Source organism: Physeter macrocephalus, unplaced genomic scaffold (genome assembly GCF_002837175.3).
Source record: "Physeter macrocephalus isolate SW-GA unplaced genomic scaffold, ASM283717v5 random_686, whole genome shotgun sequence".
Lineage (NCBI taxonomy): Eukaryota > Metazoa > Chordata > Mammalia > Artiodactyla > Physeteridae > Physeter > Physeter macrocephalus.
This window is the reverse complement of record NW_021145862.1, coordinates 1,902-14,994: the sequence shown is the minus strand read 5'-3', so window position 1 is coordinate 14,994 and position 13,093 is coordinate 1,902. Positions and strand designations below refer to the sequence as shown.

The 13,093-nt window shown below is 48.4% G+C and overlaps 1 protein-coding gene and 2 long non-coding RNA genes across 4 annotated transcripts in view; 1 reads left to right on the top strand and 2 right to left on the bottom strand.

Moving 5' to 3' along the window:
• LOC114485121 (protein Jumonji-like) overlaps positions 1–10,504 on the top strand; it is a 36,934-nt gene extending 26,430 nt beyond the window's left edge. For both annotated transcript variants that reach the window (XR_003678603.1, XM_055083122.1), the window contains exon 4: positions 9,818–10,504. Coding sequence is in view for 1 of the 2 variants with exons in the window: in XM_055083122.1 (XP_054939097.1) it covers positions 9,818–10,143 (326 nt within the window). In the remaining variant the exon portion in view is untranslated. The remainder of the gene's footprint in view (positions 1–9,817) is intronic.
• On the bottom strand, positions 5,077–7,689 carry LOC129391892 (uncharacterized). Its single transcript, XR_008616730.1, has 2 exons — positions 7,634–7,689; positions 5,077–6,944 (listed from the first exon to the last, which is right to left on the bottom strand). It is a non-coding gene; the product is annotated as an uncharacterized lncRNA (long non-coding RNA).
• LOC129391893 (uncharacterized) lies at positions 7,953–10,555 on the bottom strand. The gene is made up of 2 exons (XR_008616731.1): positions 10,499–10,555; positions 7,953–10,143 (listed from the first exon to the last, which is right to left on the bottom strand). It is a non-coding gene; the product is annotated as an uncharacterized lncRNA (long non-coding RNA).
• Positions 10,556–13,093: the final 2,538 nt, after the last annotated feature.

Below are 13,093 nucleotides of genomic sequence, written 5' to 3'. Positions count from 1 at the left end.
TCCTTTCCTGGCCGGAGGGTTGGTGTGGTACAATAGCAGATCCACAGAATTTATTTGGAGAACCTTGAAAACAGTCCTTATTACAATGCAGGTATTTCTGTATTTGGTTTTCTGTACTAATAGTTTTATTCTGCAAATAACCAATTCTTCTATAACTTGTAGAGTGACTGTGTACATGGAGTGCCTTCCAGTTTAACTCTTGGCACACTTTCAAGGTGTGTCTCTCCCCCAGTTTGTTGTGAATAGTTAGAGCTTCCTTGTTCAGATCCGAAGGTGGGCTAGAGTCTTGCCATTCACTTCAGAAGTGGTTGGCCTTTTAGAATTCATATCCTTGAATGCAGGGCTTTTATGAAACCCTGAGCTACAAAAACAGTTCATTCATTTGCTCTTCTAGAGTTGACGCTTGTCCCCCTCTGAGTATAACCCATAGTTCTCTGCTCTGTCTTATTTCTGGAGGGTGAGAAAGTATGAGATTCCTCTTGGATCACTGCCCACCCTCCCAACAGGCCCTCAGCCTGGGCAGTCCTCTGGCCCTGCCATGGCTCGTTGGAGAATGCAAGAGCCATGGAGCCACCTGAGTCGGGGACAGGCAGGGGGTCAGTCACCATGTGGCCATCCGTCTTGTCCTTTCCTCGGCTCCTTTGGGGGCCAAGAGGGCCAAGAAACCATTTTTCAATGACAGAAGCCATTCATTCGGATTGATGGTCTTTCTGATGCCCTGACCTTTATATTCTCATAAAGGTCATGTGCCATTTTCAAACTTTGGTATCTGCAGTTATTAGGATCCTATGTAAGAAACGTGTTTAATTGGTAACTGTCAGGTACGTTACATCAGTATCCATAATGTATTCACATTTCTAGATCTTGGAACCCTGGTATGGTAATAACCAAGTTTTGATAGGAAAAACATTCTGTGACTTACAGATTCAGGGTCTTACAAAGAGAAGAAAATCTAATTTGCTCTAAAAATTCTTTTCAAGAGATTTGTTTCCTGTTACACAGGTAACCGAAGTGATAAGATTTCAGTGAGTGGAAATTCCAGAGGGCTTTCGCAAATTCCGTGTAGACCAGTAGAACTTGCTTGTGATACTGGATCAGGGTGCTTGGAGGCCTCTGTAGGTTTCAGCCCTTGCCGTGGGCTCCCAGCCTGAGCGAGATCCTCATGGGGCTTATGCTGACCTACAAGTCCTGGCTTTCTCTACCTTGACACGTGACTGCTGTAGCTAAGTCAGTGGAGCCGTTTTTACCCAGGGCAAACCGGGTTACAGCACTCACACAGGCGGCATTGAAATCCTTTTGAACTGTTGGCACAGGTTGGCAGACACATTCCATTGTTTTCAGACAATAGTGACTCAGAGTTGAACTGGCTCCAGGGAGCAAGTGCGGCTTTTGTACAGTAACAAGGATTCAATGCCAGCCGATTGATGGAGTCTGTCTTCCCCGAGTCAGGACGCCTTGTAATGACACGAAGCTTACATTTAAATATCTGGCTCCAGATCAGAAACTTGGCGTGCTTCTCTTTTCCTTTCTGTAGCACAGTCTTCTCTCTTTACAGCGATTCTTTTTTTGTCCCTTCGATTTGTTTTGGGGGTGCGACAGGAGCAGGTCTTATTTTATGTAATTTGGGGGTTAGTCCCACGTTCAGCTTCCTGCTCCTTCTCTCCTCCTGTGTATCGTGTGACTGCTGGCAGACCTTCCGGCCCAGCCTTCAGTAATGGCTCTTGTATTTCTCCTTCAAGGTGAAGGTTAGATGTGCTGGGTCATCTCGGGATATCATAGGACTTTTGCCAGATGCCAAGCAAGGAGTCCTCTGTCCTACTCACCTAATAAAAAAACTTGCTGTCGTTCAGATGAGGTGCCTTTGGCAGCACAAATAATTAGCAAGATTGGGGCGCCTGGCTCTGGCAGGGGAAGGGGGCAGGAAGAAGTGCCTCTGCTGGCCTGTGCCCTCTGTTTAAAGGGAATGACTGTTTTCAGATGTGGGTCTTTGCTGTCATAGCAGGCGCTTTTAAGAAGATCAGCTTTCTTATATTTGCACAACTCCTTTCTCTGAAGAACGGATAGCATTTTACATAGTTTATTTTGAATACTTTAGCGATTCCTGGAGAGCAGATAAGGGCAGGCAGCTGGTTTGTTTTGTAGTTGCGGGAATTGAGGCGCAGATGTGTTTGGATCTGGTGGCTAGAAATCGCAACCAAACTATCCCTGTCCCTCCAAGAGGTTGTGTATGGAGTGAGGGTTTTAAAGACCTTATGATCAGCGTTTTATCGACGGCCTTGTGGATCCCCCAGGAATCTCGTCGGGATCTGTGTGGACAGAGTCAGATGGGGGAACATCATTTAGTACAGACTCTGGAGCTGTAGACGTGAGTTCCTCCTTGGAAAGCATCGCTTCCCACCTTACAAATGATCGCGGGATTGCTGGTGAAGATGTTTCTAAAGTGCCTTCTTGCCTGGTTCTTTTTCATCCCTTTCTGGGAGCAAACCTTACCTTCTGAAGTGACCCTAAGTCAGAATACCAGCCTTTGGATTTAAAGGTTTTGCTCGCCGTGGTGTGGAAACCCTCGTCTACAGACCATTTAACTTTCAGAGTATGTGTATACAAATCAATATATTTGTCTCTGTTCATTAACGCAGAGCTGTTTGTATCTGAGTACAATACAATTTCCTAATATGGTTCACCGTGATAAATGCTTTTTTCCTCTCCTTAAAGAAATGAGTCCAATTATTTCTTTTAATTGGAGACAGTGTGTGTGTGTGTCCTCTGTACATCTCGAACTTTCTGTCTCTTATGTTCACAGGGTTTAGGCCTCTCCTGTGAGAGTGAATATTTTTTCCTTTCCCCTTCTCTCCTCTTTTGGAGAATCTTACAAATTAAGACAAAAGATAATTACTTGGAGGAGCAAAACTGCAGGTTCCCACGACACTTAAAATTAATGAGCTGTTGAGGACAAAACATACCTCGTCTCAGGCACCATCATCTTCACCTAACAAGCGCCCCCCCATCCACCTCCCAGTAACACATGAGTTGACTTTTTGGCTGTGTTTGCCATTTGGGTGTTCGGCTGCTGTAAAACAGCAAGACGGTTACAGAAAGGGGATTCCTTTGAAAACTCTCCCTTCGTTTGCAAATCAAAGTTAATTTTATTCAATTTTTAATTTTTGTATTTTTGAAAACCTTCCCCTTTCCTGATCATCTGATCAAAATAGTCTTTAGTAGAAACTTGTGCTGCAGTTCACAGAGCAGCCGCTTTGTTTGGTTCATTACGTTAAGGGCGCATGCCTCCCTCTTTCCTCTCCTGTCTGTGATCAGGGCCCCCCTTCCCCACAGTGTTTTCCTGAGGAGTCATTTTTGGTGCTGTGGTGTCAGAGCTCCTACAGGGCATTAGAACAGAAGCAGAGTTGTGCATTCTGTTTCAGGTACAGATAATGACAGTGAAGGCTCTGTCCTCCCGCCCCCGGATCTCAGAAAGATGTTGCTGGCTAACCACAGTGCCAGCTTTTAACCAAGTTCCTTCAAGTCTCTTTCTAGCAACTGGCCTCACCCCCATGGTTCGCCTGGAAAAGAAAAGAGTGACAAGCCGTGAGCACTGGTGCCCTGATGCCTGTCTGGCATTGACCCTGTCGTGGTGTGGTGATCCTTACAAGCTAACGCTTGTCCGCTGCTGCTGCAAAGATCCTTTCTAGACTAATATTGTCTCACTGAATCCTCCAAGCGACCCTATGAGATCAATAGTTAATTGGGAAACTAAGGCTTGGACAGGAAACCAGTCCAAGGTCAGATAGTTAGCAAATGATTTATCTGGATTCAAATTTAAGTAGCTTCATTTTAGAGCCTGAGCTTTTTGGGCAGGTTTGTAGGTGTAGACATTAGTACAGGGGCCCTCGAACCCTCTAGTAAACCATGGTGTAGCTAATAACCACGGAAAAGATGATCCAGCCTACTGGTTTCAGGCTTGTTGGTCTCAAGACCCGTTTCTGCTCTTAAAAAAATATTGAGGGACCCCAGGAGGCTTTTATTTTGTGGATTGTATTTATTGATATTTACCATATTAAAATTAAAGACTGAGGTAATTTAGAAATATTTACTCATTTAAAAATAACACAAACCCCATTACATGTTAACATAAAGAACATGGTCATGTAAAGGGACAATATTCCAAGCCCCACAAGTTACAGGTGAGGAGAGTTGCATGATTTTCCATTTTTGCAGATGTCCTTGATGTCTGGCTTAGGAGATGATGGCTAGACTCTTAGGTCTGCTTCTGCATTCAGTCATATACGAAGAAAAGCAGTCTCAGACAAAGAGGTGGTTGGAGGAGGGAGGAGCCTTTGTGAAGATTTCACTCTTTGATTTCACACCCAGACTCAAGCAGTGGTAGTTTCTTCAAGGTCAGTTGTTACCATGATCTGAAGCCACGTCGGTGAGCTTCGCGTGCTCTGTTACGTTAACACCATTGGTTTGCCTTCTCCCTTGAATGGCTCTCTGACCCACACACAATTTTGTAATGTTTTGTACTGATCATTTGAAAATAATGGTTCACTGGGTTATCTACCCCTACCCGTCATCGGCACCTTCCGTTACGCTGCATCAAAGAATCTTCTCTCTGCACTGACCTCGTCGGGAAAGTCTTTAAGTGTTCAGAGGCCTTCAGACTCATGGTGGCAGATAGAGGTTTTCCAGAATTGTAATTTTTGCCTGAAATCTGAAATCTGGTGAATTCTGTCATTGGCAGCAAACACTGTTAGTTACTTTTTCCTTGACAGGCTCACTTTATTCATTTTTGAGAAAATGGCTGACAGATAACTGCATCGGTTGTCCTTTCAAATAAAAATAGCATTCCGTGAAAAAGCAGCTGGCTTACAACTTAATCTCACAGGTGCTTTTCCCTAGGAATAGTCGTCATACTGGTATTCAGGAGAAATGCCTTATGTGTGGTTCCTTTTTTTTTTTTTTTTTTAAAAAAATTAGCATTCCGTGAAAAAGCAGCTGGCTTACAACTTAATCTCACAGGTGCTTTTCCCTAGGAATAGTCGTCATACTGGTATTCAGGAGAAATGCCTTATATGTGGTTCCTTTTTTTTTTTTTTTTTTTTAAATAAATTTATTTATTTTATATATTTATTTTTTTGGCTGCGTTGGGTCTTCGTTGCTGCCCACGGGCTCTCTCTAGTTGCGGGAAGCAGGGGCTGCTCTTGGTTGCGGTGCGCGGGCTTCTCATTGCGGTGGCTTCTCTTGCTGTGGAGCACAGGCTCTAGGCACGCGGACTCCAGTAGTTGTGGCGCGTGGGCTCAGTAGTTGTGGCACACTGGCTTAGGGGCTCTGCGGCATGTGGGATCTTCCAAGACCAGGGCTCGGACCCGTGTCCCCTGCATCGGCAGGCAGATTCTTAACCACTGCGCCACCAGGGAAGTCCTGTGGTTCCATTTTTGTCACACAAAGTATGTGTATTCCAGGGTTGAGATTTAATACTGTTAACAATTTCTATTGCTCTGTCACTTTCCAAAGTGAAACTGTCTTTTTTTTTTTAACTGCTAGTAACTGGTAATGAAGAATACCAATGTTTGTTCATTTAGTTTGGTGCCACTGCATTGATTTGTGTTGAATTTTGCTACCTGTTGCCGTTTTCTTTTGTTTTTGTTTTGTTTTTAGTTTTATGGAGATGTAATTCACATATCATAAAATTTACCCCCAGTGTACAATTCAGTAGTTTCTAGTCTGTTCACGGAGTTGTGTAATGATCATCACAGTCAACTTTAGAACATCTTCATCGCCTTCACCCTGAAAAATTTGTACCCATTAGGAGTCCCTCCCATTTTCCTGAACCCTCCCCAGCCCCTTGGCAATCACTAACATACTTTCTGTCTCTTAAGTATTGGTCTAGTCATTTCATAGGAATGGAGTCCTATAATAGGTGACCTTTTGTCCTTAGCTTCTTTCACGTCCCATAATGTCTGCAAGATTCGTCCATGCTGGAGCATGTATCTGTTCCTGATTCCTTTTATGGATAGAAACACCCCATTTTGTTTAGCTAAATGCCAGTGGATGAACCTTTGGATTTTTTCCCCAGTTATTAACTATTGTTAATATTTCTCCTCTGAACATTCATATACATGTTTTTATGTGGACATATTTTTCATTTCTCTTGTGCTCATACCTGAGAGTGGAGTTGCTGGGTCATAGGGTGACTCTGTTTCACATTTTGAGGAACTTCCAGGTGGTTTTCTAGAGTGGCTGCACCATTTTACATTTCCACCTGCAGTGTTTGAAGGTTCCACTCTGCATTCTCACCCACACTTGCCTTTATCCATCTTTGTGAACAAAGCCGTCCTAGGGGATGTGAAGTGGTATTTCATGGTCATGTTGGTTTGCATTTCCCTGATGGCTGATCTACCTTTAGCCATTACCATCACTGAAATGTCAAAAAGTACTTTTGACCTAGGGGATCCCCTGAAAGAGTCTGTGGGTCCCCCATGGGTCAGGTCGCTCGTTAAGCTGGTAGACCAATGAGGGCTGTGGTTTCAGCATCATATTTTTCCTTGCTTGGCCAGGACGCTGGCACCACCTGTGTTTTCCCATGAAATGGATATTGGGAGGCAGTGGTAGGCAGCAGGTTCGAGTAGGAGGTTATGGTGAGTCTGCTTTAGGCCTGCCCTCGGGCTGTACTGAAGCCCATTCTTCTACGGCGTCGTCTGCCGGGGAGGACTGGAGGCCAGAAGAAGAGCTCTTGCCACAATCTGCGTGTAGTAACCTGAGACGGTCCTTTTAAAGAGGCGGCAGCAGTAGGGTCTCCCCAGTGCTGAGTGCCTGCTGAGCCCAGACGGGGCACTGCACACTCTCCACGCAGGAGTGTGCGGTCCCCAGCCTTGGCGAGAAAACTGAGGAGTTACACAGCGTGCCCGGGTGCAGACAGCAGGGCTGGGAGTTGAACCACTCATAAAATCCTGTGAAAGGGAACCGACCCCCAGAATAAATTTTTTTGGTAACCAAACAGAGAAGTAAGTAATTCTAGAATTAGCACACTGCTCATCTTGGTGGCAGTAGCAAAGCTCAGGAAAGTATGGAGTATTTAAGATTTAAAAAAAAAAAAAGATGAAACTTCCTGTGCTTTGTTTCAATAAAGGAGCTATGTTCACTGCCTGAGAAAATTGGTGAACGGTCAAGAATCGCCTAGATTCATATTCCTTGGCTTGATTTTTAATCACATTGAAGTATGACTTCTTATGGATGTTGCTTCTAATTGGTCTGGAAAGCAAGTGCAGATATCGCCAGCTTGGGTATGATGGATGGATTCTGACAATGTGTAGTTAGTCACACTTAGAATAAATGCCAGCCACTGGAAGTGCCCCTTTTTTCTGTAACAAAGTAACCAGCAGGGCCTTGCACAACACAGGACCATTTACCATATTTTGCTGTGGCGTGGTCTTTACGTCTGTATTGAAAATCTATTTAGAGTGTGTAATCACTGGGGCTGGGTGCAGCTTTAGAGATCAGGGTTCACGTCCAATCCAGGTATGGAAAACGTAAATCTCTGTGTTACCCCATATACAGTGTAATAACAAGTGCACTAAAGAAGCAAATCTAAGTGATCGAATCAGAAACAATTAGGGGGAAACTTAGAGGAATATCGTACCATCTGAAAATATGTTAGGATTTTTTTTTTCTTCTTCTTCTTCTTCTTCTTCTTCTTTGCTGGCTGCATGTAAGAAAGTCCCCACCTCTGACCAGCTTCATGGGAGAACTTTCTAAGCTAAGAAACTTTAAAAGTGGGTTAGCAGATTTAGCAACGTAACAGATGGAAAAGCAAAAAAGAGGAAAATATTTGCAATCTACAAGGCATAAATGTAATTTAAAGGACACTTAGACAAATGGGGGTGACAAAGAAAGCATTGAAGGCACTGGGAAGGGCATCCTTGGAAGACATACGTTATTGTCTTACGGACCAGTGGGAGTTCTTCTTCTTCTTCTTCTTGCGGGGTGCTGCTGGCTGCATGTAAGAAAGTCCCCACCTCTGACCAGCTTCATGGGAGAACTTTCTAAGCTAAGAAACTTTAAAAGTGGGTTAGCAGATTTAGCAACGTAACAGATGGAAAAGCAAAAAAGAGGAAAATATTTGCAATCTACAAGGCATAAATGTAATTTAAAGGACACTTAGACAAATGGGGGTGACAAAGAAAGCATTGAAGGCACTGGGAAGGGCATCCTTGGAAGACATACGTTATTGTCTTACGGACCAGTGGGAGAGGGGCTTTGACTTCTGTGTCTTTAAGCTTCAGGAAGAGGTTTCAACTCAAAGGAGGAGGAAGTTGTTCTTTACAGCTGCCTCGTCCTGTGGTGACTTCTGCCTGGAATTCTGCAAGGCCTGGTTGGGGGGTGGGTAGCCTGGGAGTGGAGGTGGCCAGTGGGCGGGTGGGCACAGTGACCTTTCAAGGCTCCTTCTGTCAGGAAATGACAGCCGAAAGGGCTCACCGGCTTGGCTTCCCTGGCTGTTCTGCCTGGAGCTCGTGGGGCCGGGCAGCCACGCATGGGGCATCCTTCCTCCTTCCCTGGAGAAAGAGGCCACCTTCCCCGGGGGATTTGCGATGGGTGGGGGGACCTGCGGGAGCCAGAGGAGCAGATGTGAAGGGCTTGTGGACGCCGTGGAGGAGTGCCGGGCCCACCGGCTCTTTCCTGGAGTGCGAGCCCCGGCTGTGAACAGAGGAGAAACCTCAGGGCAGCAGCGTGATGCTGGTCTCCTCTCAACCCCCCGAAGCGGGTTTGGGGGTGTGCAGCAGGCACACGGGGAGCCAGCACTGAGCACAACCTGGGGACCGGGAGGGGGGGCCTGGGAGGCAGCAGGGCCTGGGCTCGGCACTCGCCTTCCGTTGGCGTCCTCCGTAAAATGGGCGTGAGGATAAGGTCCAGTCCCCTTGGATTCAGAGGCTGAGTGACTTCCCCGCCTGACCATGGCCCCTGGGCTGTCGGCAAACACTTAACACTTGCAGGTGTGTGGTGACTCCTGGGATAGAAACGGGTCCGGCTCAGAGCACCTGTGCCCTCTCTGTCCCTCTTCTCTGGTCACTGAGGGGTCAGATGAAGCAGCTGTGTCCTGACCCATATCCATCAGCAGATCTGCAGCCTTAAATGCGTTACTTTAAACTGAAGAATATATTCTTTTTTCAGATCCCCTGTATGTTTATACATGAGGTCGTCCTGTTCGTGGAATGTGACTGTGTTGGTTTCTTTTTTTTTTTTTTTTTTTTTTTCCTATTAATTAATTAATTTATTTATTTTTGGCTGCGTTGGGTCTTTGTTGCTGCACGCGGGCTCTCTCTAGTTGCGGCGAGTGGGGGCTACTCTTCATTGCGGAGTGCGGGCTTCTCATTGTGGTGGCTTCTCTTGTTGCGGAGCACGGGCTCTAGGCACGCGGGCTTAGGTAGCTGTGTCACACGGGCTTCGTTGCTCCGCAGCATGTGGGATCTTCCTGGACCAGGGCTCGAACCCGTGTCCTCTGCACTGGCAGATTCTTAACCACTGTGCCACCAGGCAAGTCCCTGTAGGGATTTTTTTAAATGGATTTTTCAATGGTTTCAACCAAAGCAGATAATTCCTAGCATGTGTTTATAACTTTCTTTGGTCTGTCTGTGTTTAGGATCATTCCTGTCCTTTGTGGTGGTTGTTTTGACTTGAGGTTGGGTCTTGAGAGCATGTGAGATGTGATGTTTGTCCAGAATGTTTTCCTTCTCTTTCTCCTTTTGTCTTTGGGGGATTTAGGGTACCTGGCAGCAGGCAGCATCCTCTGTAGTGACTTTGTTCTTCCTCTCTCGTTACTTTCCAGTTTTCAATGGTTCCAGCAGGTCATCTCGGGAGAAGGAACCTGTTCCGAAACACAAAAGCAAAGAGGCCACGCCGGCGAAGGAGAGGCACAGTGATCCCCGGGCCGACGGCCGGAGGGAGCAGGCTTCCGCGAGCCGCCCCCCAGCGGCCCCCTCCGCGGGCTCCTCTGCCAGGGGGCTCCCCGCTCACCACCCCCCTCCTCTGCATCGGTCGGCTCAGGACTTACGGAAACAGGTAAAGCCCAGCCCTGCCGCCGGGGGACCAGGGTCTGGCCCGGAGGGTGCCGGTCTTCCTGCCAGATGCCACCGCCGTGTTTCATCAAGTTAACTGAAGGGGAAATGTGAGTAGTAGCCTCGAGAGATCCATCTTTCCAGAGCTCAGAAGGCAGGAAAGGATGCTCAGAGGTGAGAGGGGGTGAGAGAGAGGTGACCTGGGCACAGAGGTGCCAGCGCACACGCCTCTCCTACCGTGAAGATGGATCAGGCGGGGCCATTGGTGGGTTTGCATCCCTCCCTGGAGGGTGCTGCCAGCACCCAGCGCCACCAGCAGTGGACCCTCGCTTGCTGGGATGCCCTAGAAGGGTAGGGAGGGAACGCTCCCTCGTCACCCCTCCCCCGCCCCAGCGCCCCGGGCACCACGTGAGGCAAGGAGTCCTCAAGTTAGGCCGGGAGCCACGAGTTACCTTGGAACAGGCCTGCACACGGCCTGGAACATTCCCTGCTCTTCTTGATGGACACGTTGGTGGCTCGCGGCAGGACTTCTGATAGGCCTTTAGGCGGTGAGACGGGTGCAGCCGCGGGGGACACTCACTCCATCCTGCGCCCTTAGGGTTAGTGGAGGCCGCACGTGCTCTGCTCCCCCACACGCCCCGACTTCGGGGTCACATCCAGAACGCAGTTCCTTTGTGGGCACCGCTCCCCGCCCTTGGACAGAGTTCTCAGCACCTGGGAGCGGGACACTGGGGATGAGGAGGGCTGTGGAGCCCGGCGAGGCTCTCACCCGGGCCCAGTGGCATTTCATTAGACCCCCTGCTCCTGTTCTCACTCCGTCTGAGAGTTGGTGAGCCTTGGGGATGAGAGATGCGCTCTCCACACCGGGAGTTCTGTCACAGACAGTTAAACCTTTCCTTGGAATAGACTGAGGACTCTAATCCGCAAACATTGATTGATTCTGGGCCAGGCGCGGCTGGCCTGGAGCTTCCCCGACGGGCGCTGTTGTGGAGAGAACTGGTAGATGGTCGTTGTGGTGTGGAGGCTGGAATTCCTCCTGTTGAACTGCTCTTTCTCCACGGTCTTTCTCATTCTCGATGATGCTGGGGGCCATTGTCTCTGAATATGTGACTGTATTCACGCGCATACACAGGATTGGGTGCATACACACGTAGTATTAGCCTTAACCTTTAGCTTTCCAATATTCCTCGGCTCTCCAGCTGGAGTGGACGAGGTAAGAAGCCTCGTGTTTAATGTTTCCACGGTCCTCAGATTGCCACTTAGTGCTTCTGAAGTGTTATCTTGAGATTAAACAGGTGGTTTTTGCATGGTTTAAACGTTGCCCACTGTTCCTGAAACACAGACCTCACAGTTTTCCTCAACGAGAACACCTGAGCCTGATTGCGGACTTGGCCGCCCCTGAGCTGGGTGTCCGATTTTCAGGACATAAAGTATAGGATGCGCCATCCCTTTGGTGTCTGGAGCCCCCATTCCATTTCCAAAGCTGTTGGCCGGACAGGCCCTTGTGCAGAACTTTTCTCCAGACCTTTGCTTATGAAAGAGAACAATTCAGAAGGGGTCTAGAGAGGGAAGGGATCCATCTGCGGAGCGGGAATCTCAGTGAGGAATGAATGTGTGACTTTATTCACATAGAACCATAATCTCTCTCTCTCTCTCTCTCTCTCTCTCTCTCTCTCACTTTTACACGTGAGGCTGGATTGAGTAAACCCCCATCTCAGTTGGTTCCAGCTCATCCTCAACCCCCAGCGCTTGCCCCTCAGTTCAGGATTTCCCTTTGTAACTGAACAAGAGGAGTTCTCGCAGTTGGAGGTGAGCGTTGAGGGGAGTAGAAGGTACCCCTTCCCTGGGATGGCCCCGTCCCCTTGATCCACAGCAGGCTCACGTGGCCCCTTTTACACGCAGCCTGGAGATGGAGGAGAGACCTGGGTAGCAGGGCAGACTGTCAGCTGAGGGACTGGAGGAGCCTGGCCGGCTTTCTGGGTTCAGGTCTTGCAGGTGGGGTGTAACCGTCCCCGTGCCACCCCCGCCCGCCTGCCCTCCCTCCCCTGTCTAATCCGCCCGAGTGGGATGACCCAGGACTCGCAGGTCTAGCTGGGCTCTGACCACGACCTTCACGGCGACTTAAGCTGTAACAGTTAACCTTCCTGAGCCTTATTGTTCATTTGGAGCCAGTCATGCCAACTCTCCTCCCAGGGACGTTGTGAGAAATGAAAGGATAATTCTGATACCATCAAATCCCATTAGTTACGTACTCTAAGAAAAAAGGTCAATAGAAGCCCATTGTAGATTCCTTTGTAATGGCCTGATGCAAGTGATTAGAATCTGACCTTTCATCTTTTCAACGGCATAAAAGACGGGAGGCCCAGAGAATACTCGGATCTGTAATTTCAGATATGATTAATTTTTTTCTGTTGGCCTGAAAGAAAAGATCAGTGATTGTACGAAGTACAGCCGGCAGGGTGGAGGGATGCCCTATGTAGGGGTGCTGCTGAGAAGTGACCATGCCCTGCTGGCCCCAGTGCACCGAGAGCTCGCTCTTCTCTCTAGGACATCGCCTCTCACGGTGCTGGGCGGAGTGCTCACCTTCATAAAAGCCGCGGCCTTTGAGACTCAGAGCCCGAGAACTCAGTGTGAGGGCCCCCCCCCCCCCAATCCTCCAGGTGTGCCAGGTGACACCCACTCATGGGCAGCAGCCCTGGAACTGCCCTGGGAGATGATTTGGATGCGTGGGAGGTGTCGAGTGCTTCCTTAGAACAGTACCTGCGTAACGTGCAGCAAGAGACAGTAACAAACTGAGGATGGAGAAACAACCACTCTTACACCTAGAGAGGGTGTGGAGATGTTTTCCAGGCGTGTCGTGAAGAGGTTTTTGCAGACAACTGTGTGTGGTTGGTGAGCCAGGATGTGGAAGACGCGGGTGGTGAGGCTGCCCCTGGCCGGCACACCTCCCTGTTCTCCTCTGTTGCGCTGAGGCCGAGCCGTGACACGAGGGAGAAAACCACCAGCTTGTGTGGCAGGGCAGACACAGGGCGGAGGGTCTGCTGGGC